Below are 27,665 nucleotides of genomic sequence, written 5' to 3'. Positions count from 1 at the left end.
TAACAAACCTTGAGGTGAAGTCAACTCATTGTTCATATTGCTGTTTTTAGAAAACATTTGTCTGAGTGCGAACAATCTGTCCTCTTGTCTTTTCATTGTGTCCTACATGCATCACACTCTAATTAGCACTAATGAATTCACCATCTCAAAAGACCAGTATTATAGTTTGCTGTAAACCATAGTGTCATGTAAGTGGTTGTAACTTCCAAGTGTAACACCAGCTTCATTAATCATTTATAGTCCTTAATTCAAGGTTAAGTACTGTAACGGAGGCAGTAGGAAGATTGTTGACTTCTTCAATTACCTTGGTCAGGGTCATCAGTCTTTATGAATCATACACTGGGATTCTATAACTATTGAAAACAAACTCTGCCCAGGAATCCTACAGATGAACCATCAATGTGTAAACTGTAATAATTGAACAGGAAACAGTGGCAGTGAAATGGACACAAAGCCACTGAAATATCTACAAGTATATCACATCGTTTAGATGTAAATCTATGCAAATGCATGCAAAACCAGGCACTGACCTCAACTCACCAGCCACAAGAGCAGTAAATATCCAAATTTCCAAGTTTTAACCATCTTCTGCTTTGCCACCTGCCAAAAACACTCAACATTTTTTCTCATTAATATGCAAATGTGGGAATCAGATTTGTGTGTTGGATTGAATTAATCCCTGCCACCCCTTCTGCTTGTGCTGTAATCACAAATTACAGACAGGCGTCTGACGGTAGGCTAAAGCCTTGAATCCTGTCAGAGGGTCTTTTACCTCGGGGGAGAAATCCCAATCAACACAACTGGTCAGACACACAGATACAGCAGCCGCATAGTAATTTGCCACATCCGCTGTCAGTTTCAAAGGGATATTAATTTTCTTTTTTTCTCTTTTCCTTATCTCTCTGTTCTTGCAGCGTCATTGTGGAGCAGCCACAGTAGGCCCACGCCGCGGCCAGTTTCCTGACATGTTAATCAGCGGGCAATTTGTTCGCATTTAACAAGGGGGATGTTTGAGAAGATAAAATGCCTCCATCCTCTCAGCGTGATTCCTGAAGATTTAGAGTTAATGAGGAGGGTGCATGTGAAAATTTGGAGATCAGAGAGATGCCACCGCAATTCATCCTCCTTTAAAATGACCCTATATGACCAGGATGTGACTGTATATGAATGACACCGAACTAAAGCTAAGTATTCAGATGCAGCAGGTTGTTTCATCCAACCAGTATGAATGGTTAAAGAAAAGTGGACGGTGAACACAACAGGCTGTGGTTCATTGGTTCATATGTCCACACACAAAACCTGAGTTAGCCTTCTTTGTTTTTTTTTTAATCATATTATTATTAATTTTTTTTCATCATGTATGGATAAAGGATATTTCTGAAAGCACTCATGTTATTACGTAGCATTAGTAAGCCTCACTCTGGGTTCTTATAGCTGTAATACTAGACTGTAATTGCCATGTGTGTGTGTCTTGGTATGTATGCATGCATATTTCCAAACCTGTTTACGTGTGCACTATTGAATCTTGTGTAAATCCTAATTTAATTGAACATGTGTATTGTGTCTCCTCAGCAGCCTCTCCAACACCCAGATGGTTGCATGATAAAATAATAAAATGACATGAACATCCACCTGTAAGATGAGTGTCAGGTAAGCTGTGCAGACTGCTGAGATATTCATAAGCAGAGTCACGCTGAAGAGTGAAAGTGCGACGTCCCCCGTGAACAGCATCAGTAGTTACATCTGTGGAAGAGGAGACGCAACATGAGGGAAAATATAACGGGCCTCATTCAAATGACAAAGGGGGACAGACAATGGGCGTAGCAGCATTATTTCAACTCCCCTCTGACAGTACTCTAATTTAATGAGGCACACTGTGAGCGCTCGGGTGAGTCTCTGTCTCACTTTGTCTGGAGCAAGGTCAATCTGCAAACACAAGGGCACGCGGAGAAAACAACAACAAAACAAAGCCAGGCCTTGTAAATATAAAAATGAAAAAGTCGGATTATAAACAACCAACAGCGTAAACAAGAAAAGCAGTGCTGGCAACCCAGAATATCCCAATAATTAAACTGTAATAGCAGAAACGTTGTAAGCAATGTTTGCTGTGCGGAGAGTGGTAATAGCATTTTACTGAGGAGAGAGCTCGGCCAGATTATTAAACAGCGTTGTTCACCTCCCCCTGATGTGTTAAAGTGCAACACTGCAAACACTGTTATCATAGTCACAGCGACGACAGAAAAGCAACAACAACAACAACAATGATCTGTTCCAAACAAATACACACACACACACACACACAGACTTAGTGAGACTGCAACTCCAGCCTCCTGGCTTCACCATGTCCTTCCTCCCTCCATCTGTCTGTCACCACAGACACGCACGCCATTCCAGGCAGCAGTCGCTTGGCAACATGGCTCAGCCTCTGAACATATTTCCCAGTTCGGGTAAGATATACACTTTCAGCTACAGAGTTATTTCATTAGAACAGAGCATGTGGGTTTGTGTTTCTGCATCTCTGTCTCCAGCCACCTGCTTTTATTGGAGCCTGCCCCCGGAGTGTTTGCTGGGGGAATATTAAAAAGACGACTGCCGTTGAACGGGATATTATAACATAATTAGCAGGGGTTCCGGGCTGGCACACCACACGAAAACAGATGGCCTGCTAATTCTATTAGCAGGGCGAAAATGACCGCGTAGCTTATAGCGCTGGTAGAGCGCTATGACCTTCAAACCCCAGGAAGTGGCCTGGTGCACAGACCCCCAGACTATTACAAGATACTTTCACTGACCCCGGACACCTCCTATTAGACTTTTTAAAAAATTGGTTGCACCTGTGTGGGGAAACCTTTAATGCACTTAATTATCCTTCACAAAAAGTGTAATTAAGCTGAAAAAGTATTTCTTGGATTCATCTGAGGTCAAAGGACTTACTGGCAGAACAGTCACAATAATGGATCCTGATTGGCAACAGTATGAGCTGCTGTGTGCACATTTGGCACCAAATGGAGGCCTTCAAGTCCACATGTCTCACAATGGGACATGTTGACTCCTAAATGTAATGCAGCCATTTAATTAGATACACCTGTGTTTGACAAGTCAGTCACAGAAAGAGACAAAGCAAAAAAATCAGTCACGTCAGGTGGTGCAAGAGGCGTAGTGATGGAGTCACATGTGGTGCAGTGGGCTAACACTCACTGTGCCTGCCAATAATAAGCTGACTACAAGTGTTTGTGGCAGAATCTGCACATTTAACCCACAAACTTATATTAATCAGGAATCTTTTATTAACACTGATGAGTCAACGTGTTTCACTCAGCTCTTCATCAGGCTCATGAATATGTGCAATGGACCAAAGGATTAAATATGCACACACAGCGTGTAGTGATTAGCAATCATAAACAGGTGAACAAAAAAACAACCTGTCCACCAAACAGGGGGGAAAAAGAAAAAAAGGGGAAAATAATGACATTTAAAAAAATATAATAATATAATGATTGAGGCTAATTTGTTCATGGTAAAAAGAACAATAGAAAACCATTGGTGACTTTTCATTCATCAGAGCAGGGTTATTTTCTTTTAAAATCACAGGATTTCTCTTCAACTTTGGACTCTCTAGTTCTCTCATCCTCTAAAAGGTCAGCACTGTCAAGATGCACAAATTTGGTTGGTGAATCTACTTTGCCTCCGTGGGAAAATGAACTGATTGCAGAGATTCCACTTAAGTTTATTTTGGTCTGAAATTATTATTATTAATGGTGTACTGTTAATGGTGGTGAGCTTTAGTGAGTAAATCTAAAACCACTCAGGTTTTTTAATGAAACATATTTTGGTTATATACAACAGGTAATGGTGGTGAGTGATCTGAAGTTTCATAATAGAGTCTTTTTAAATTTATATATAAAGGAAGATAAGATGGAGCCACATGGGTTCATCTATTTAGCATCAAAATTGACAGTGGAATTAAACATATTACTACTCTCTTATCCTGGTTTTTAATATATTTCATCATCTCTATTCAATTTAAGATTCATCCTTTCTGGCCACAGAAACACTGCACTCTGAAATTTTATCAGAGCATGAACCATTACAGATATTACATTCAGACATATTAAAAATACCATCTTTTATGTTTTTATTACAAAACCACATTCGTGTTTATGAATTTTCATTAGGACAGTCTGTAATTTGGATCGAGCCGAGCCTGGTCGAAGCAGTTTGCTTATTGAATCGGTACAGTTTTTCAGGAGCCATGGATCTAAACCAGCTGAACGCCGCTGGACTGGCCACATCCAAACCTCTGCTGTGCCCCGAATACTGAGCGGAGTCTCAGCCTCTGACTGTCATTCTCACACCCACTCACTTTTCATCTTTACCTCAGCCCAGACGTTCTCTCTCCCAGGTTTCAATATGCCGTCCTTCATCCTTCATTTCTCAGAAGATTCCATTTACCTTCTCTATATATTTCACTGACACATTTTTCAGCCCTTTTTCGCTCTTTCTTTCAGTTCCCCCAACCACGGCCTCCCGCCCAGCCCCTCTCTCCCCCAATACCTTTGCTGTCCCTCTCCCTCTAAAGCAATCATCCTTCTTTCTTTCTCTCTGTATTTACATGACACAGAGGTTCTCTCAGAGGCAGGTGCGGATGGCAAAAGGCAGGCTTTTACAAAACGGTTCAGGTTTAATATCTTCCTCTTGCTTTTCATCACAACCCAAGAGCTTCATAGCAGAACTAACAGTGCTCTCGTAATCGCATTGTCCTTCTGTAAATATCACGGGCCCAGTCTCATCTTTATTTTATTACCACCTCTATCACTAAAGACCCCCAGTGTAGACCAATATCGTTTAGGCTTGAGGGCCAGCCGGCGCTGGTCTCATATCCTCCACCCCTGCCCTGCACAAAATACATCATGTGAAACACAGAGGACTTCTTCAGCGTGGCATTAACCCCGAAGCAATAGTTATATGTGGCCTAATATTACATTCCTAATCACAACAATACAATTACATTTACAACTTTTTGTTTTGAACTTTTCAGTTATTTGAGAATTGGTTCAAACCTCAACAGTTGAATGGTTAAAAAAAAAAGAAAAAGCAACACCCAGAGCTACAGTTCTGAGGGCTGGATTTTTTCTGAGGCAGGACACACAATTGTTTGCCATCTAGACACCAGGTATGGTGAAAGAGTGAAGGATAAAGCCTAGCAGAAGGTATGGATGGATGTGATCCGGAAACATATTTTAGCAGATGGTTGAAGAAAAAAAAGTGTAAAACACCAGCAGTCAGTTGGAAGCAAGAAAGAAAAACGTGAGTAAATACTTAGAGGCAACATGAAAGATCGTCCTCCTGATTGAAGGTTTCATACTCAAAGCTAAACTTGAATCAAACTCGACTGTGTCTTAAGTCTCAATCCAGTGATGCTGTCATTGACACTGATATTCTGTCATCTGAAACATCATCCGTCACGTTATTGAAAAGCAAAGTGACACACTTCATACAGGGAGCCGTGGCTGTGACACTGTTTATGTGATCCAGCTCTCAAAGTCAATCAGTACAGTCAAACTGCAGAGCTCGCCATAGTAACGCAGGGGCTTTGACATTTACTGTTCATTTTATATATGTATTCAGACATGCAGTGTATTCATGAGCAAGCCAACATTTACTGACTCATGCATAAAAAGCAGGACACGCAACACTCACACATGCACACGCAAGTTTTACTTTACACTCCTCCTGAACTTCCTCAGAGGCTGAACAGATGTTTTGTCCAACAGAGATCTGAGTTGCAGCTTTTCCTAAAATCAGAGGGGGAAAAAAAAAAGAAAGATAGAATAGATGGAACAAAGCAGAGAATCCCCATCAGATTCCATGTCAGCTGTTCTAAATAGTCCATCAACACCAGCCCGTCACACACACCCGGCTATCTAACACTGTGTGTGTGGTCACGACAAATCTCTGAAATGTAATGAAGGCCTCTTTTTACATTTAAGCAGCACAGTCACTCCCCACTGTTTCTGGTTTACAGTGTGCATCATGTCATCAGCTTTTATTAATGGATTCCCACTGGAGCAGCACATGCAACTCACAACTCACTGATCGCTGCAGCACAGGAGCGATTCAACCTACTTACTGTTCGGCCACTTTATGAAAGCTTTCACACTGCTGTTCAATCTTTTCTGGGGAAAAATCCTTATGTGCGCAGGCAATTATGTATGTTATGTTGTGGTCGGGATGAATAGCAGAGGAAATGATGAGTTTGCATGGCTCAACAGACCAAAAAAGAAAGAAAGAAAGAAAGAAAGAAAGAGCTGCACTGAAAGAAGCTTCAGCAAAGCAATAATGCCAAATTAAAAGTCATGAGAAGTTATGGTTTACAGCTTTAATCTATGGTGAAAAATTTGTTTAAACTCTAGACAGTCTGCAATTACATTCTCCAAATGTGCAGCAATGGAGCATTGCTACATATTGTACAAGGCATCCTGCTCATAGTCATTAGCTGGAGCGACAGTGCAGTGATGATTATTATTCCCATCACTGCACACACACACCTTTGTGCAGCTACTGTAATTCATTCATTTATTTATTTATTCACTTTGGATATCGTGATGATGTGTGTTGTGTTAATGAGCCACATCATCACTTTTGAAAAAATTAAATAAATCCGGCAAAATGACCACGGATGGATCATAAATTGAGAGGAAAAAACTGAGGCTCTTCTTCAAGGCAGAGTCTTAATTCAAATGAGGAAGAACCTGCAGGAGCGTTTGAGCGAGAGGGGAAAAAAAACAACTCTGTTTTTGCTGTCATAGTCTTCTGCCTGCTGTTTTGTTTTATTGTGAGGCATATGAATATTGTTTTTCATAGACACTTTATTATAAATGTATTTATGTAAATTACCCCTTATGTGCCTTGTCCAGAAAAAGAAAACCACATGTATGTATCCAATTCATTTTCACATTAAATCATCAGAAAACAGAACCCGCCCACGCCATGCCGCTCCACAGTGATATGGCTGTTTTCTGTTGTTGTTTTTTTTTATTTAATTGTTATAATTTTCTCTTAATCATGAACCCAGGATGACAAATGAAATATCAGCTGTGAGATCAGGCATCGGGCAACTGCAGTCCATTATAAGGAGATCTGTAATCTGCTCTCATGCTCAGATGTAAAATGTAAAGTTCACTCAGTCAGGGTGAGTAACTGGCCCAGTGCAGCAGAGATATTTGTATTTCCCCTGATGAGAAATAACCACAGAGAGAGAAGGAGTGGGAAACACAGAAGGACAAGCTTGCAAAGCCTTACAACTCAGGATAATTCTCAAGTGCACGGGGGGGAAATTGGCAGATTGAGGAAAAATAAGTGAGAGAAGCAAAAATCCTTTGCATTTTAATGAAAACTTTGAATTGAACGTAAATAAAGGAAGGAAAACAGCGGTACATAAACAAAAAAAAGCAAGCAAAACAGCATCAGCTTTGGGGATTTTGATGGAATTTTTAACCAGGCAGGAGTTTGTGTGTCTGTTACACACTCCCAATGAGGAGGACTGACACACAAACGCACCTTGCTCAGGTGTGAGGAGAATGTGCGATGACTTCGGCTTGGGCCCATCAGCTCACCTGAGCGATCAGGGACTTTGGCGGAGGACGGCAATCGGCCGTTTGAAGAATTCATGAGGTCCTGACAGAAACATCTCATAAGCGGCGACAATTTCACCGAGTCAGCTGGACAGAGACATTTTACCGCTAACGAAGGGTAATAGCCACAGTGATGGACCAACATTCCTCACACTGACCTTTCAGGTATGCATGGGATTGTTTGTGTGGCTCTGTGTGTATGTGTGTGTGTGTCTGAGTGTGTGAAGGGAACAGCACGCCTGATAGAAGCGGATAGAGCAAAGCTTCTTGAAGGACGAGTGACCTCATACATCATGCTGGCATTCCTCAGCACAGTGGTGAAATGAGGGATTTTCTGTCCCACTCCCTTCTGTCCTCACACCTGAGCACACACACATACACATACATATTCGTACTTCTATACTTGTTAGGACCCTCATTGACATAATGCAGTGACTGGACCCGAACACAACTTTACAACTTTACTTTAACCTGTGTCCAACCTTGACCCTGAAGTAAAGTCTTAAACGTGTTAATGAAATGTGGTTTTCATGGAAGCAGAAATAAGGACAAACAGTCTCAGGGTTTGAGCCCTGAGACACAAACTCTTTATCACCGAGTTACTGGCAATGTCACCGTTGAGTCCATGTGTTCATGAGCAAAATATATGAGCCTGTGTTTCTTTTTATGGCAGTTGGTGATAAAATTGTGTTTACATTCCTGCAAGTGCCAAATGTGATCACACACCTCTCAAAACGATACCTCCCTCACATATTCTGTCCCCTTGGAAATAACTAACTAACTAACTGCCATTTCATTGTGTCTTCAACCTTAACTCGCCTTGTTGGACAAGTGAGGACCAGATACAGATTAAAAATATCCTCGTTCTCATAAAACTCAGGTCGAACACCACAAAGAGAGAAGTACAAAGACACATATGCATTCAGACAGGTAGACATACATCCCTAAAGCACAGAAGGTCAAGCTGCTGTGGGTTTCTGCCTGTTTCCATGACACTGCCAACCCAGAGTCTGCACTCCATCTGACTATCAATCAGCAGACAAACCATACACAGGATCAGGCTACTGTACAGGTAAGTGGACACACACACGCTTGCAGACACACACAGATTAATCTATTTCCTCTCTCCCCCGTTGAAGCGCACAGTACGGCTATCTGTCAGTAATCTGGAGATGTAGCACGAGGCTCTGCAGCACCTCATCTGAGCAAAAACTTGCTGATTAGCGCCGGAATTATCCTATTAACAGAAATGATTTCACAAGCTCCAGCATACAAATGAGTCACTTACAAAAGCTTCATCTGATACTACTGCGAAACTTATTAAATCATTTAATTGTGAGATTAAAGTAGGCTAATTTGACAAACCAGCACTAATCACAAATGACAATAGGACGGTCTCGAGGCCTGAGTGCGGATTGTATACTTTAATAAGAGCGACTGAGGGGACAGAAGGGCGTCAGTGAGGAAATGGGATAAAAAAAAAAAAAAAAACAGCTGAAGCTACAATGAGGACAGAATGGAAGGACACGGCGTTTAATACAACGTCTTAGAGGAGGAGAGAAAGGAGAGGGAGAAAGAGTGGGCATGTGTGTGTGTGTGTTTGGTTGGCCACGGCAGGTCAGAGCTAAGCACCGAGACGATCAGAATAAAGGAACAATTGCTGCCCGGCGAAGCAGACACACATGCTCAAAACAACAGTGAGACCCGCAGATAACGCTGGAAGTAGCGGACTGTGATTAATCAGTGACAGCTAACCACTAATTACAACCCCCAATCAATTACCTCAGCGTTCATTATCTAGTCAACACACCACCTGGAGAGCACTAATGCGCTTTACTTGCTGTGGGCAATATCAGCATATACACTTTTATTTTGAAAGCACTGACAGTGAATAGTATAAGAAAAGTAAAAGAGCCGACCTTGTCAGAGAAGGAAATGAGATCAGTGTGTGTTTTGTGTGCGTAACTCTGTGTGTTTTGGGGGACGCATGCATGTGCGAGGCAGCAAGTGAATAATCCCCTATATGTATTAATGTATCAGGTCTTTATATTGGAAGGTGAATATGCAAACGTGTGTGGTAGGGGGGAAAATCTCTGAAGTGGCCAGAAGCCTCCCAGCCTTTGCTTTACATTTCAAGCGAGACTAAAGATTAAAGCTCTTCTCCCAGCAGCTCTCTAACAGACCACAACCCAATTACACCTCGCCGGACCTGCAGCACGAACCAAGGGGGAAGAAAGGCAGAGACAGAGAAAAGAGAAAGGGAGCAACGAGAGAGAATGAAGATGAGCGAGGCTGGAGGGAGGACCGACTGGGCTGCAGTAAAAAGGTAGCTGACTGTGTAGGGGGAAAGGACACTGAAGGAGAGATTGGCCTGAAGGAAGGTTGAGAGCAAGAGGGTGAGAGAAGAGCGGAGTTAGAGGGATGGGTGCAATGCAAAGGGAGGTGTTAAGAACAGAAAGTGAGGGGGGAAATTGGATTTAAAATATCAGAGGCGAGAGGAAAGCAATGTCAGACATCTCCTCAGGGGATCAAACACTAACACTGTGTTCAGTTAAAAGGTGCGACTCCACATGGCAGAAAGAGTTAACTGAAACTTAAGGACCTCAGAAAACATGACTCATGTTTCATGATGTCAGGGGCACAGACAGTTTGCTCATGTTTCACGATCCAAACGGGATCTGATGTTTGTTTCTCAGCCATGCTGTCGGTCAGTGGGTCCATCGCTGTGGTCCACACTTAAATATCTCCACAACTATATGATGGATTACCAAGAAATGCGATGCACCGACATCATGTCTCATTCAGCTGCACTTTATGCAAATCAGATGAACTGTGGCAGGACTCATTTACATCTTTAATCTTAGTAAATACCCCACTAAATCGAAAAATTGCAAGACAGTAAAATTTTGCACCCCTGACAGTAATTTGTGACTTTGTAAATATTCCCTTTAGTCTTATTAGATGTTTCAATCCAAACCAGAAATGTACTGCTTTGCATTCGTGAGATAATTTTGTTCCTTAATTGTGTATTTTTTCTTATTAAGGCAAATATCTGGTCAAAAGTAGACGACTACAAATTATTTCCAACAATTCAGCCAGAGGACATAATTTATGTGAGGAAATCAACCCTGGGTTTGTCTTGAATGGAAATATCTCACGCACTTGCGGCTATATCTCTGTTACTTCTCCCGCTCACGGCTACAGCCAGCGAGCTGAATAAAACAAGTTTATCCTGTTCTCTCTGGTGCGGAAAAAGCAAACTAGAAAATGAAGAAAACCACTAATTGAAGAAGAAGTAAACGAGGAAGATAAGCAGTTTAAGTGCTAAGATCAACTAAAGCGGGCCATCGCAAACAGCTCAGACTGTAGATACAGTCTCATGGATATTTGGTCTTAACTCCAGGTTTTCCTGCCTGTGACCACAAGCAACACCAGAATTTTATGTGGACCAGTGCATCTAGTATGTCTCTGCAGCATGTTGCATCACAGAGTTTGACACAACAAACAGGCAGAGGAGACAGACTGACAGAGACAGACAGACAGATTAAAAGCGTCTGCTGTCTCTCTCAGCTTTACTTTCTGCAGGTAGCAGACACTCTTTACACAGAGTGAGCTGAGTTTATCAGGTTTGCTGTAGGTGACTGATGATGTTGGTTTTTGGAAGCCAGCTCTGATTCATCCTAAAAGTTGCAAGCTTGCTTCCTTGTGAATTTTGTTCTTGGCAGGATGGAACATCATCTGGACGAACATTTAGATCCCGGGGACACTGAGGACATTTTTTTTTTAACACTTGGTCCGGATACTTGACTCTGTACTCAGGTTAGTGTAGTTTTTCATTTAGTTTTCGCTCACATGAATTCACACAGACTGTGGGTCCATTTTTTTTGACACACGTCAATGACCCCATATATCATCTCCCATACGATGCAAAGAAATTACACAAATTAGTTATGCCTGGTTGCTAAGCATATTACAGCAGTGTCCTCAGATAAGGCAGATTTCTTGTGTCATAAGGTTCAATTCTGATAACAGCTTTCACTCTCACCAGATGTAAATGTCTCATGTCTGGAAAAACCTCTCCAATCAGCCAAAGCGTTAAATCCACTAAATCCAAGTATAGTATTCCTTTTTATGACAAACGTTTTTGCTTCTGTGGAATAAAATCAAACTTCAACACTGATTTTAAAGGTTTCCACCAGACAACTACTTCAGTATTGATCAATAAGGAGCAGCGGGATAACAGCTCGTGTTGTTAGGTGTGTAGTGTACCGCCTGTCTATGAGCTTGAATGAAGATCTCTCCCCCTCCCTCCGTCACAGTGGCAGGCGAGGTAAAAAGCTAAACTAAATAAGGCATGGCCGTGAGGGTCGCTGAGCCATGACCTTTCGGCCCATTTGCTTTTGGAGCACAGGAGTGCAGCCTCAGCTAGCCGCTCCCCTAAACTCCGGAGGGCGAATTTTAATCAGCGCCCTGCCGACGGCTGAGGCAGTGCATCATGCTTAACGAGGCTAAGAGAGGGTTTTCATTTACCCATGCACAGGTAACAAATGGACCAGAGTGCTCATAAGAAAACCCTGTTTCTCCTTTTCCTGTGATGTCCTTTAGCGTGTCTCTGCTCTTTCCCTCTCCTGCTCCCGACCCCACCCTGTCTCACACAGTCTCTCATTTATGAGGTTTATACACTGTTGTTTTTTTCTTTTCGCTTTTTCACTTGCCCACTGTTGTTTTAACTCCTCAGACACTGTTTTTGTTTTATTTTGTTCAGCTTCTGCCACCGCAAATGCTTATCTGGACAAAGGCTGTGCACTGCTGTGTATTTGTTTTACCCGGGTTTTTGAGTTTATCAGGTACACCTTTTACAATCGAATGCAATCCAGCCCAACAGCCCTGCAAAACATCCTACATCTAATGTAAAACCTTTGTTGACTCTTTGTCAGAGCAGAGTTGATTGAACTCTGAGTTCATATAGTAGTTAGTGGTGCTGCAGGATTGGACTGCATTACACTGAAAGGAGTTTCTAATATTTTCTCCAAACCCAGGTTCCCTGTGTAGGTCTGTGTGTTTGGATTTTAGCCCGAGGTCAGTCTGTCACTTCGGTCCAGGCTGAAATATCTCAACAACTATTAAACGGATTGGCATGAAATTTACAGCTATCGATGGAGTCCAGACAACGAATCCTAATAACTCTGAGACTTTTCATCTGCAGGTCTGTCTAAATAAAGCCTCACACAGCTGGTAGCATGGCCAGAGAATCTAAGTCTTGTTTGTACTTACTGTGTTGTTTTGTCTGTTACTATATTTTTACATTTACTGTTCATTTGACTACCGTCTGTAAACCAAATTGTGCCTCAAGAACATAAAAGCTCTACTCTACTTGTGCCTCTCCTCCTCTGGCCTAATGTATGCTGGAATAGGTTCAGGCCGCCATTTATTTTTCATTCATCTCTCCTTCCATTATATATCTCCAGTCCTATTTGGACAGGATTAATACTCCAGAGGGAGGTGGGTAGTAAAATATTTCCCCTGCTACTTAGTAACTGAGCTAATAATTCCAGACGGAGTTTCAGCCATTGTACAGGAGGAGTCTATTTTGCAAGAAAATGCTGATGTTATATGAAGTGATTTAAAATTAACTGATCAGAAACAGATCCGATGACCCAACGGAGTAAAAAAAAAATGGAAAAAATGATAAATGTCACTTATTACTTCATGTTTTTTGTGGCCTTAGACTTTTTTTTACATCATCCCTCTTTAATGTCTGCCTTTCCCTGTTACCTCTCTCTCTCTTTTTCTCTCTGTGTTGCGATGAGTGTTATCCTGATGAGCTCAACTCCATCACTCCTCGGCTCCACAGGTCTCATTACAGCCAGGCCAGTGGGGAACGTTCTGATAAACAGATGAAGATACACACACACAAACACACAAACACACACAACCTTGAGAAAGATTACACAGGGGACGAGCACAAAATAAAAACCTTTCACTTGATTATTTCAGGCAAAATAAATCACAGCCCTCAGACACACTCCAACCTCAGAGCAAGAAAAATGGTGCTACAATAACATCCACCGCGAGAGCGCAAACAAACATACAGATAACGGCGCTCCTTGTTAAGGAAAAAAATGGACACACGCACACACATGCACATTCAAACACACTCTCAAATAATGAAACACATACACCCATGCACCTTCCTCTGTTGCACTGTGCACAATAAGTCTTGCTTCATTAAAGCCAAATCTCATCCACTATCAGTTTACAACCACAGAAGTCGTTTGAACCGCCGGGGAAATACAATTCCATTCCGTTTCGGGGTTATCTTAATATATGAGCTTGTCTCCGCCACATTGGTCTGCGGTTATGAGCCGGGCAAACACCCACAGCACCGCAATATTGCACCGGCACATTCACAGGACAGATTGGTGCACACAAAGCAATTAGCAGCTCATATATATGCGCGTAATCGTGTCTCTGTGTTGTGTTGTGTTGTGTTGTGTGTGTGTGTGTGTGTGTGTGTGTGTGTGTGTGTGTGTGTGTGTGTATGACTCAGTGTCCCATGTCTGGTTCTTCTTCTCCTCTAATTTCTACATCCGGTGTTATTAGCAAACAGTTAATTGTGGATTGCAGTTTGTTTGTGCACGTCCTCTAATCCTTGAGACAATCCTCTCAGAATGGAGGATTATCCTGAAATGGCAACTCCTAACATTCCTGAGCAGGTACAGTACCACGGTGAAACCACCGGCACCACCACTGCCGCCGCCGCCGCCACCGCTGCTGCTGCTGCTGCTGCTTTGTCAGAGTAAATAGTTTTATGAGATTTAACTCGCTCGGACACAGTGGAGAAGGAGAAACAAGACAAATGGAGTACGAAGAAGACAAATCTCTCAACGCTGTCACGGACTGAGGTGCTCCGGCCATCCATCCTCCATCGCTCCTTCATTCACTATCTGTCTGGCCCTATCCCACCTGTATGACACCCGATCACTCTTCATCCCTCTATCTATCCATTACCCCTGTCACTTCATCCTTCCATTTTTCTGCCCCAAGGCCTGAGCTCCCCTCACCTGTCACAGACGATGCCATCTGAGTGGATTACTCGGGATATCATGAGGGATATATGGTCAAATATCTCCTCACAAAGGCACAAAGGTTATAATATGCTTATGCTGCACTCAACAGAACTGTGTTGTGTTGGTGGCTCCACATGATGATTGGACACCACTTCTTTTTTTATTAGGCACAGTTCATAAAGGCTCTATAACTTGTAACTAATGGCTTTATCAACATTACCAGATAGGTTAATAATGCTTTATAGTTTGACGGCTTATTAGGAAATGAATGCATGATTAATAAACGGTGTGGGTCTCTCACTTTTAATGATTCAAATGAAAGTAAGAAATTAATAGGGGCTTCTTCTGGTACAGCATTCCATCAAGTCTGATTTTATAAATATCAGCAAGCTGCCGATAAAGAGAAGCTGGTCTAAATTCCAGCAGAGGTCAAACATTAAAGATGTCCTCGTGATGGATTTCTGAAAAGATAAAGTAGATCATGTCGGAGGAGGATACACACCAGCCCAATGGTTTTTCACAGCTTGGCAACCAAAAAGTTGTCCTTATTAATGTCTTATTACTGATCTTTCTATTGATAAATTCATTATTAATGATTATTAAAGTATTCATTACAATTTCTGAATCCCTTTTTTAAAATGTGCCTCCTCAGATGCTGTTACACATCTAATTTAATGAAATTTAAAGCTGCTGTGATCAGCATTTTTCCATTAAAAATGGATCACTGGGCCATGTGTTTGTGAAAATCGTTGCTTGAAGAGACAAACATCCAACTTTGCAGTTTTGGGTTTTATAGCCTGCAAATTTACTGCTTTGCTTCTGTCTCAGTGCTCTCATCAGCCTTGTTTGAATCAGCAGCAGGCAGCAGTTTTCAGCCGAAAACTCTCATAAACCCACTCTACACCAAGAATTTAGGAGCTAGTTAAAAATAGAAAGAAAATTACATTGGTAGATATACACAAGTCCTTTTTTTTTTACACACTGGCAATCCAAAAGTTGTTCTTATTAATGTCGTACTAATGATCTATAAAACATAAATCAGCCATTAACAAGGCTTCAGTTGCAACTTATACCTCATTTTTAAAGTGAGCCTCATTGGACAGATGTGCTGATAATTGCTTTAAATGCAAAGATTTTGGTGACGAGAAATCACACATCAGTCAGTGTGTGTTGGAAAATAAGATAATAGGCATATTGTTGGTGAGTTTCCTCAGGACATAAAAGAAAGTCAAGAGGAATTACTGCCATATTTATATTCATAGAGATGCTTGAATTGGTGGGTGGCGCCGACATCAAAATAGTAGAGGTTTTAAATTTAAAGCCCCTGAACTCAAACACTCCCCCCACCCAAAAAAAAATCAGAGCCACCACTCAATACTCTCCATGCCGCTATCTCCTCAGTGCTGTCCTCCCTCCTCCTTCTCCCCCTTCCTCCTCCTCCCCCCTCTCCTCCTGCTGGGCAGTGCAGACCAGCAGGCATCAATCTCTGGCCGGCTCTTCCTCCTCTTTAGTGATGGCGGGCTGACACAGATGCAGAGCTTGTCACAGGCTTTCACAGCATTGACCTGCCACACTTCGTTCTCCTTTCTCCCATAAAAGGAGGAGTGAATGATGGGGAGGCGAGGCAGAGGCATGAGAGGATAAGCGAGGAGGAGGGAGGGAGTGACAGACTCATACAGCATGCAGACCAGACTGTCTCATCTAAGGCCAGTGGAGACACACAAACACAAACACACACACACACACACGGACACATCTTTACAAAGATACAGAAGGTTGGCTGCAAGCTGCTACACAAGCTGACTATCAAAGCTCGGAAAAAAAAAAAAAATCACACCCTGATGCCTCCAATTCCAGCTCATATGAAGAGGGTCACACTGGCAGGCCCGGCTCCAGTTAACAAAGCCTCTTCTTTTCTCAGGGACATTCCTAAAAAAAGCACATTGTCCATGCCCACTCAGAGAGCACCATATGCCTACCATGTTCACACATTCTTTCAGTCAGACACACATGCACACACCTTGACCTTTACAGGGAAGTTCTCAAATTTAGAAATATCGGCTGGAAGGCTTATTTGAGGGTTATCATGCGTTCTGAGGCGTTGGGCTATCAAACCCTGTTCTCCCTTTTCTGGCTTTGGCTCGATCCTCTGGTCCTATGTTCATGTGGCTCAGTGTCATAACAGTTCACATAATTCTGTTGTCCACATTAATGATTCCAAGCAAATCTGTTTTATAATTTTTTACGTCGTGTGTCATATATATCAGAAGTTTTTTTATACGGTCTATGATCAGAATCCATAAATTTGCAAATTAATATACAGCATGCGTGATACTGATTTCAGTGACACGGCCCCTGCACTATGATGTGATAATATTTTAGGGCGCACTAAAAAAATACAACTTTATTGTCCATCAAGATGTTTAATTGTCTTTGGCCCATCTGGCAGTTCACTAAAACACAGACACACACACACACACACACACACACACACACACACACACACACACACACACACACACACACACACACACAATACGCTGACAGTGTGGACACAAAACATAAATTTAAGCAAGTCTCTATAATCAGCTTGATTATAAAGTCCCATGAAAACTTTTCATATATGCTCTTTAAGGTGCTGATGCACAGGGAATTTTGAGTAATGTGATCACTCATTAACTCTGATACAACAATCAAATGCAACACTTGTCAGTTTAGTTAACTGTAAACTTAAACAGCAAACACAAAAAAAAAACCCCACCAAACAATAAAGATAATTCGGTCTGATGACAGATGATGAGTCTGAGACAAAGGCGTCTGCTATGTGCAGGAAGATTACCACAGTTTTCAGTGAATGAATCCCAACGTGAATCCCAACATCCCAAGCTCAGGTCTGACCTGGAATCACTGTTGTGTGTGATTCCCATCTCTCCTTCTCCTGACTTCCTGTCATGCCTCATCTGTTCACTCTCTAATAAAGGCACAAAATGCCCCCAAATTTTTAAAACATGTTTAATGTTTAAAATATGTTCTTTGCATTGAACTGTCCAGCACACCTCCATGATGCTGCTCAGCAAATATGATTGACGTAACAGAACCATCAGTCCTACTCGTACCGTAGGTGGTCCATTATGAAGCTACAGCGCGCTCTCTGTAATACGAATAATGGTCTTCCCTCAGTGTGACGAGTGCCCGGACGATGCCAGGATATCCCCAGCGATCAGCGGTTATGGCTGACTGTTTGATGAGGAGCGATTTGCAGGGCTCAGGAATGAGCTACCTCAAAGCCCGCTGGGCCTCAACTTTGGTCAACACAGAGAAATCCCTGTTAAAATACTGTCAAAGAGAAAGGTCCGACTCTCCGAGAAGCGATTACAACCTGTATGTTCTCCAAGCAAGCCCACAGAGACCAAGTCAAACAGGCCTGCGACCATGACTGAGAGATGAGTCTACATACTACACAGCTGGATACGAGCCCTTGTGATCAGACAAGGGGAGCAGCACGTGCTCCGGGGATTGAACTTTGATCATGACAAGATTAAGCTTGAAACTGAAATGTGTTATTCACACACACACACACACACACACACACACACACACTGATCTGGCAGCAAGTTGAAAGAGGCTGTGCATTAATGAGTCAGTAACTGACCAAACTGCATAATGAGAAATAATGAAGCTATCAAGTATGAAAAAGACACCGTCATGCCCGAGACATTTAAAGCATCTGTATTTTACAGGTTCAGGGACCAAACCATTGTTTCAGTCATAGGGAGGTAAAAAAAAGAAAAAAAAAAGGTAAATAAAAAATGTGTTTTTTTCAGTGATGGGTCTCTGATATATTCCTTAAAGCTGGGCAGACACTGTGCGTTTTTATTCATTTTCCATGTTGTGTTAACTTACATTACATGTTTTAATCGGACTGTTTGCATGGCCAGAACCCACGACTTTTACACTGACACGACACAGACTGACTGACTGACCATGGCACGGAGCTCATTATTCCTCAACAAGGTGGACAAAAAGAGAGAAACAGAACGGAAACTGTGTTCTGCAACATGTAAAATACACATCGGACAGCAGCTTTTGACAGCAGCCATGTAGGAAATCCGACTGTGGAACTGCTACAAGAAAGCCGATCAAAATTTCTGACCTGTGAGAGATCAGCTCACTGATCACTCAGACCTCTGATCAGGCATCGTGACTGCCCTCAAACCGCATGTCAGCAGCTCATCTGAGAGAAATTCATCCAGATTCTGAAATGAGTCAGAAGTGACAATTCAGGGTTAAACTCGGGCTTAATCCATACAGTGTCTGCCCGGTTTAAGACACAGGCTTAAACAATAGCGAACATTAAAACGTGTTCACATTTGTCTCCTTTCATTCAAAATGAGAATTATTAATGTTCTAGAAAAACAGAAATTTTATACAAAGACAACAGTCTCTCGCTTTCTGGTTGGTTGATCCTCTTCTCTTGTCTTTTTATAAGCACAGTTCGGGATTTAACACTCGAGACACTGTACAAGACAATATGCCACAAAATTGTATTTACAGGGACTCAGCATTGACTTTTCTGTTTCAAGCCAGAAGATCATTTCTTTACGTGACTGACTCGCAGATAAAGGTTCTAGCTTTCCAATATTGTAGACAAAGGATATATGGAATACGTGAGGCTTTGAGCTTGCAATCCATAAATATCCAGGTTCAGATCTTATAGAATTCACCCCATCCCCACCAACAGAGATGTGTAGTACCTCCTCTGTGGCATCAGTCTCTGTTCTGCCCAGCTGAGAAGCTCCCCTAGCCATATCTAGCCAAGTCCTGGGTTTCAGTCTTGAGCGTCTCTGGATGCTGTAGGAGCGAGAGGAGGACTGGGAGGGAGGACCAGTGAGGTCGCTGGTACAGGAGGACACAGCAGGGTTAGGACTGAAGAGTCTCTCTCCGGACCACTAGGACTGTTTGAGGCGTTTCCTCGGGGGACCCAGGAAGGGGCACTGGGCCGAGGCCAGGGAGTGATAGGCCTCTGCTACCAGGTGTGGGTGAGAGATCACCATGGACTTCCAGCCCGATGTCTCCATCACATCAGCTGCGTGACTGCGAGAAAGAGGGCAACGAGAGGAGATACGAAGCAGAAGAAAGTGAGAAAATGTTCAAAGAAAACAAACTAAACGCACAAGCAAATAAAATAAGCACATAAATAAACCAGTTTCTCAAGAGTCTGGGATTATATGACTCCATCTGTGTGGAGTGCAGCTCTGAGACATTAAGGATTTGTCATACCAGCTGGCAGAGCTGTTATTTACTTTATATTTTTAAATATTTAACCCCAAAGGTCATTTCTGAGAAAAAAAAAAAAAATCACACAACATTCAAAGATCATAAATATGTGGGCATGTGACGAAGTTTGTTGAGTCATAGTTCTATCATATCACATATCATATCATATCATATCATATCATATCATATCATATCATATCATATCATATCATATCATATCATATCACACCTTTTTGGCTTGTGACCCTTCATAGCCAATGCCTAATTGCAAACCCCCCATCACACATTACATACAGCAATGAGCTGTGAACACGTCAGCTGAAAGAAAAATACGTTGTTCCATGTTAACTTTTAAATTTTTAGGGTTCTGAGGAGGTAAAACTCCACAGCATTTCACACAATTTGAGAAAAAAAGTGTGAGAAAAGTGAGAAAGAAAAAAACACAATTGCACTTGCAGTTTTTTTTTTTTTAACCTCTCCTATACCGTTAGTTACTTCACACCCTCTTAGATTTTGTTTGCAACTCCTTGCAGGTTCCACACTCCCAGGTTGGATACTATGATTTAGAGTAATCAGATTTATTTATATTAATTGCTATTTTGGATTGTTAACCTACATTAACTGTTCTTGAGTATTTTCATTTGATGATACTTTATAGTTTTTAAGTTATATAACTGGATTCCCTGGGGTTGTTCAAATCAAGAGCTTCAGCAACAATGAACTAATGGAAACCAGAAAGCTAAAAAAAAAAAAAAAAAAAAAAAAAAAATTTGGATAAATCTTGTAATTAATTACTAATCAGTTTTACTTGTGGTGATCATCCCCCACAGATGTGCGTTTCCACCAACAGACCCTGTGGCAGCCCTGACCCTCCCTCAGGGTGCTGGGCTGCACTATCACGCACACCACTGTGTGGCCTTTAATGACATTTTTCATGTTTCATTGTGTGCAAATAAACAACAGCATGTGCGTTCACATGTGTTTATGTCTTGGCATGTGTACTTTTGGCACTCGGGTGTGTTTATGTGTGTGCGTTTGTGGTCACATGATGTCCACACAGCAGCTCCAGACCTCCAGCAAACCCGTGACCCTATTCTCTGCGGAGGAAGTGAGCCCCCGCTTATACTAACGGTCAACGTGCTGAGGCCGAGGCAACAGGCCAGCGAAAGGGCACGAGGAGAGCAGCCACAGCAGGAGAGGAAAGAGGAGGGGTGGACCAAGGGAGGAGAGAAGAAGACAGCAGCAGTGACAAATAAATAAATAAAAAACAAGGGAGGTGAGGGAGAGTAATGAAAGTGCGGAGACAGGGACAGGAGGGGACCGGGGGAGGGTGAGGAGCAGTGATGTGAAGGTAAATTAAAAAGAGGCCAAACTATGACCTCCAGTCAGCAGTAATAATGAGGCAAACCACCACTATTATAAAAAAAAACTACTTTCAGAAAAGCACAGTTTTTTTTTCTGCCTTAAAAAACCCTTGCTTCAATTACTCATGTCACGTTTGCACTACTTACTGTGATTTATTCTATGAATTTACTTGAGCCTAAAGATTCATGTTAGGCTAAAAAAGTGGGTAAACTCTTTTCTATAAACAAAGTGGATAAAGAGAGTTTTGGTGGCTTTACTCTCTGCTACATCCCTGGAGAGGATGAATAAATGAGAAAGAGGTAGGATAAAGAGGACTCCTATTGTCTCGACTAAATGACTGTAAGCTGTTTGTAAAGACTGGTCTGGAAAGAGGTTGAGGTGCTACTGGGGAGCGGAGGATTATTGGTTCCTCCGTGTCGTCTGTTTTCTATATTCGTCCTCTAAATTGATTTTTGTTTTGTTGCTCTTGTTGCTGTCGATCGTGTCCGCAGGAGGAGGGTTGATAACGCTTTGCTGGCCAGGAGTCCCCCGTGGCCAATTTTCCCACCACCACAACAACGCTGTCGCAAATTAAACTGTCATAACGCCCATAACCACAATTAATGACAGGGATTAGGGGCAGAAATCTGCATTACTGAACACCTTTAGGCACACATGAGCTCTTAAGCACAGAACAGGAGAGGGAGAAAAGGGGAGAAAAGGGAGGAGAGCGAGGAAAAGGAGCGAAGATGAGAGCAAATAGTAGAGGGAGGGAGATGGAGCCCATTCGGGAACAAGGCCAGGAGATGAAGTAAAGCTGCAAGGAGAGGACAGAGGAATGAACAAAGGGATGTAAAATGTGTCTGGCTGTGAGACAGAGGATTCAGAAAACAGAGGGAAGGTGATGAGCAATTTAGGTAGTGACTGTGAAAAAGCTTTTTTGTTTCAACTGGGCATTCAAATACTGGATCCATCACCTCTCCATCGACATTAATAGCAGTCATGGATGCTAATAGTCCCCATCTTACCTTAAAAGGCTGCCTGCAACATGATTAACATCAGCAGTTGAGGTTTATTGCTAAATGGCCGAATATGTTACAGCAGCAAAATGGTCTGATCTGGGGATTAAATTAAATGTCCTTGGGAGACAAAAATTGCTCTCAGTGAAATTAATGACTTCCTTTGACGAAAAGCGAAAATGTATGAGTGTGTGAAACAGAAAAAAAGACGTTTGCATAAGTGCGGAAGTAGTTCGTGAGACGGTTGGTTTCAGCGCAGGCGCGTGACCCACTAGTTGATGAAGTCCACAGCCTGCGTCTTGAGCTGGTCGGCGCTGTGCAGGTCGGCGAGGATGAGGATCTCTGCGGCGTTCTCCACAGACAGACCCGTGCACAGAGCGTCCTCACACATCACCTTCAGTCTCTCCAGAGCGTACTGCCAAAGACAGAGAGAACAAGAGAGCGAGGGGGAAACAACAGGTAAACTAAATTACTTAAACAATGCTGCCACCAACAAATGTTGTCACACTGTGTAATGACATGGAAACACAGAATTACTCCACTGCAGCGGCAACAAGGACTAAATTGAATAAGAAAATATATGGCCTAGAGAAGGAAAAGTGACAGTTACGCAGACTGAGGGGGAGTGATGATGGAAAAGTGGATCCCTTGAGAGGTAAAAAAATTATTTCCACTGAGTTTGATTACAAAACTTCAAGGAACAATAATCTTCTCTCATATTCATACTCACTTCAGGATGAGTCAGAGATCAGCAGAGACAACGGGGGGAATTTACGCCACCGCAATTTTTCGATTTAGTAGAGTATTTTACCCACATTCATGATGTAAAGCAGTTAATATCAATGAACTTACACAAAATACGACGTGTGCTGAGCTGTTTAAGACACTGTCTTCTGCTACTGTAACTGGAATACTGGTTGGAGAAAACGCTAATTTGGAACTGCAATCAAACACTCTTCATTCGAGAGAGGACAGAAGTGAGATGAGGAAAAACAGTTGTATGATGTGTTGCCACACGTCATCTAGAGACACAGCAAAGATCTGTTGATATTGAGGTTGACATCATACTGACAACCTTACATAAAACTGAGACTTCTCACTATAGTTTCAGAGACCAGACGATTTCTGAACATGATGCAGACCCTGTTCAAAAATAAATATTTTTTTATTTTAAAAACACGGGCAGCATGTCCCAGCGTTACTTAATAAGTGAACGAATGGCTGTTTCAGTCACAACACACTGGACTAGATCTGCTGTCAGCAATTAAAATTTCAAAAAATACAAATCAAGCAGCGTGATACTTTTAACAAAAAAAAAAGTTCCAAAACTACTGAGTACTGAGAGCACTGAGAGCAAACCAGAAAAAAAAGAGAAAAGCAGAAGAGTAAAATGTGGGTTTAGATGAACAGACAGGAAATCCTGAAAACATTAGGTACAGGTGGTCTATACCTCCCACAGTAGGTAGGTAGTGTTTCTCAGGTATGTTTTTGGAGAAATTATTATGCATACTGTCTTGTGTGTAAATGTACACGGTAGCAGGTGCACACTCATCCACGTGCACACACTCTCTGTACCTTGTCAGCTGCAGCCAGCAGGTCATCAGCCATCTTGTCCAGGTTGGGGGCCTTGCCTGTGTAGATGAAGCACATCATCTCTTTGAAGACATCTGGCTCCACGTCATTTATCTCCACACGGTTCTGAACAGGAGGAGAGGACAGCGGAGAATACACAGAGGGTTTAACGAAATAAAAGGCAAGAGAAGATAAAGACAGACGCTTTGACGATTCTTCAAAACCACACGTGGCAGCAGAGTCTTTTTTATTTTATGAGTATATCCCAAAACCTACCTGAATTAAACTCACTCACCTTGTTTAGCACACACACAGGGACAGTCAGCCATGCCGTGATACAAAATAATTTCCAAGTGCCAAATAAGAAAAAAAAAAAATAAAAAAAACTTGAAGGATCCTCTGAACAGTCTGAACACGTTTCAGCAAAACTACATTCTAGTACATTTATTTAATTCTTTTCAGCTGATTCCTGAAAATTCATTCCTTGACAGTGCCTCCAGCCAGCAAAGTCGGCTTTATCGCACGCTGGCACACTGACGGTAGCCTGAACCTTTCCCTCCGCACTGAGAGGCAGAACAAAGCAGTAAACCAATTATAACAGTACTTTATTGTCACCACGGCGACCAGCTGCGTTTTAGCAGGGTCAGGTTGGGTGTACCAACAGCTTAGTGCGTTTGTGTCAACTCTGACCACTCAACGGCAACATAAACACACAGAGAAATAATGGAAGGAGAGTCTGAAAGAAGCTGGGTCGAGCTTACGGCACAAAAACTGCTACAGTGCCCTTTTACAGGAATTCAGAAAACACACGTAAACACATTCATGAATCTTCTATTAGCTCCATTTTACGCACAGACTCTGCACGAACACAGTGTTTCTAAAACCTCAGATTCTTCATTGAAAAACGCTATCACAGCCTGTGTTTTCTTACTTTTACAGTTTGTTCGGGATGAAGGAGGGAGTTTCACACACATGATGAAAACTTGACGAATTTTATGCTGCTAATTTTTGACAGGAGAGTGTGTTGGAGTGTTAACGAAATAAAAAAAGGGAAAATAGCACCACGTAACCACATTGGAGGTCACATGAGAAAAACTAAAGACTATTGCGAAGGCGAGCTTTCAACAGTATCTCATAAATAGAAAACACTCCTGTAGTTACAGTAGCTGAAGCTCCCCTCTATTCACAGAGCAGTCCTCTATTACAGTGTTTCTTTATGAGCTCATTTGTCTCTCCTATATAGAGTGCTGCAGAGGAGTGTTAAGCCATCTATCTGTTTTTTTTCTGAATCGTATAGGGACGTGGCTCACCCTCTCTCTCTCTTTCTGATGAAGACGCCCACTTAAACAGCAATTAAGATGCATTTCCTGGCTCTGTGCTTTATAATTTCCCCATTCGAGCCGTGCAGGCATCAATATTCCGCTGACATGACGGCTAAATCACCAAGGTTCAATCTCACCACCTCCTACCATACGAACACAGCCAACTATGGCACCACGGCTCGCCGCATCACACACACACATATACACACGAGAAAGAAAAAAAAACATACATAAACATCACAGAGGACACATGAAGAAACGCAAAGATGAGCTCACTGCATGCAGTGGTGAAATACACGCCGATGCATTCAGCCACAGAGATAAACTTTATCAGAGATACAGTGTATTAGCACTGGGATACACAGTATGTAGGTCAATCAATGTCAGAAATCATCCACGTCTTTGTGAAATATTCTCTTCCAAACATACTGTGACGCAGTGACTATTCACAGGGTTACTTGGCAAACTTCTGTAGCTGCTGAGCTAACTGCTAACAGGCTAACCAGCTGGGAAAATACAAGCTACTCAGTCACAAAAGCTCTCCAAGCTCTCTGTTTTCTGTTTATGTAGTGGGCTCTTTACTCCCCTGTGGCATTTAATCTGAGGACTGTACATCATTTCATTCAATAAAGCTGTTGAAGGGGCAAAAAGCCAGCTAATGAGCTTGCTGACAGTTAGCCAGTTCACACACTTCATTCAAAAGATGTATTTGTGCCATCAACTCTTGGATCCTATCTGTGTGCAAACCATTCCTCTTTTTATGGAGAGAGAGAGGAAGTTAAATAAAAGCTACTATGCTACAGTTTCTTCCTCCGTTTTGGACTCTGTCTGTCCCTTCACTCAAAGGTCAGGACTGTCAAGTCAGCCTGCTACTGTTCAACAACGCAAAGTTTCACACTGAAGTTAACTAAAGTTGAACTGTTCGACTGTAAAATGTCCTGCTTTGTTTACACTGTTGTCCCAAAGGAGGAAATCCTTATTAGAAATATTTAGCTTGTGGGTTTATTATCAAAAACAAACACTGTCTGGGATATAATTTATATAAATATATATATATATTTATATTTTAGATTTATTTCTCTCAGATATTGATATTGGTATCAAGTTACCCAGTACGGAGTAGCTCCAATGTTGAACCTGAAAATTTCTAACTTGTAAACTGAGGCACCCCTGGGGATGGCCCCCAAAAACGTACCATGTTGGAAAGCAATACACACCAATTTCCTCCTCCCACCACAAACATCCTGGAAACAGTGAGATGACTAAGCCGAAAGCAAAGCAGACTTTTTTTAATTTTCAGTGGTATTGTTTCATTTTGTCTACAAACAACACCTTATGCCTTCACAATAATTTCAAAGTCCCAGTAATCACATAAAAATTCTGCACATAGTGGTTTTAAGGACACCAGATAATAGAGTCGCAGTCAACCAGACATGAAGGAACACGTACAGACAGTTTTTGGGAGGTGAGCACTTCCTGACGCAACAGAGAGAAAGATTAGAATTTGGACTTTCAGCTCCACGCTGAGGGAACAGGAACAACAGAGTCAAGTGCTCGATGCTCGACTCACCTTCTTACTCTCCTCCATCTCGTGCTCAAACATGGCACTGAACACCGGCGAGCGAGCTGCCACACACAGAGAGAGAGAGAAACAAAAGACAGGGAGAAGGATTGGTTATTGCGTGTAATGTTGATACATGGTGAGGTCTCTGATATCCGTTAACAGCCTGCCACAGGGTCAGAGCAGAGTGAGGGGGATGAATGACAGCAGTGACAGCAGCAGCAGCATTATGTGCAAAAAGTAGACTGCAGCTCCGTCCTTCTGTCAGACTCATGACGACCTCTCAGGTGTGTTTAGCCAGTGTTTAACGCTGATAGACGGACTTGACTGGAGCTTATTTGATACAATATGCTTTAATTAAGGTCTGTCTTACTGTTCTGATAACATGGTCAACTGCTGCCACTCAGCATAGACTATTCTAACATGGTAGCATAAAGGACTGATAAGGCTTATTTTGACCAATAAGTACACTCCGTTTTTAAAATGAGACAATATACTTTAAACTGATTTTCACTCAGCTTCTGTGTCTCTACAAACCCAAAACTGTTCCCCGCAGTTTACAAATCCTCCTGACACAAGGCCAGTTTAGACTATGCTTCCATTTACAGAAGATGAGGAGTACAAATGGAGACAAAATGCAGAAAAGCTGTTGATTATGTACCAAAGTCCCTCAGAGTAAAAGAAAACGCTTAAACAGTTACAAACAAAGTGTTTGCAATGCAAATGGTATTTTTATAATCCAATTTTCACCTAGATTTTTCAATATTCAAAGTAAACACATAAAGTTCAAGTAAATCAGAAATAATGACTCCAAAGTTCTGAAGCCACTGATATAACAGGGACACATGGATGATTCTAGTATTTGT

At 42.0% G+C, this 27,665-nt stretch overlaps 1 protein-coding gene across 3 annotated transcripts in view; it reads right to left on the bottom strand.

Moving 5' to 3' along the window:
- Positions 1–1,258: 1,258 nt before the first annotated feature.
- The window catches only part of LOC121199047 (speckle type BTB/POZ protein), an 89,787-nt gene continuing 63,380 nt past the window's right edge, over positions 1,259–27,665 (bottom strand). The window contains exons 8-12 of one of the 3 annotated variants that reach the window (XR_005896399.1): positions 26,809–26,864; positions 23,920–24,042; positions 22,617–22,759; positions 18,858–19,798; positions 1,259–1,743 (exon numbers count right to left, since the gene is read on the bottom strand). Coding sequence is in view for 1 of the 3 variants with exons in the window: in XM_041063497.1 (XP_040919431.1) it covers positions 19,654–19,798; positions 22,617–22,759; positions 23,920–24,042; positions 26,809–26,864 (467 nt within the window). In the remaining 2 variants the exon portion in view is untranslated. Of the gene's footprint in view, positions 1,744–17,249; positions 19,799–22,616; positions 22,760–23,919; positions 24,043–26,808; positions 26,865–27,665 lie in introns of those variants that run through there. The other 2 variants (XR_005896400.1, XM_041063497.1) reach the window with 2 other exon arrangements.

Source organism: Toxotes jaculatrix, chromosome 18 (genome assembly GCF_017976425.1).
Source record: "Toxotes jaculatrix isolate fToxJac2 chromosome 18, fToxJac2.pri, whole genome shotgun sequence".
In the NCBI taxonomy this organism is placed as follows: Eukaryota; Metazoa; Chordata; class Actinopteri; family Toxotidae; genus Toxotes; species Toxotes jaculatrix.
The sequence above is the reverse complement of the archived record's forward strand: the minus strand, read 5'-3'. Positions and strand labels throughout refer to the sequence as shown.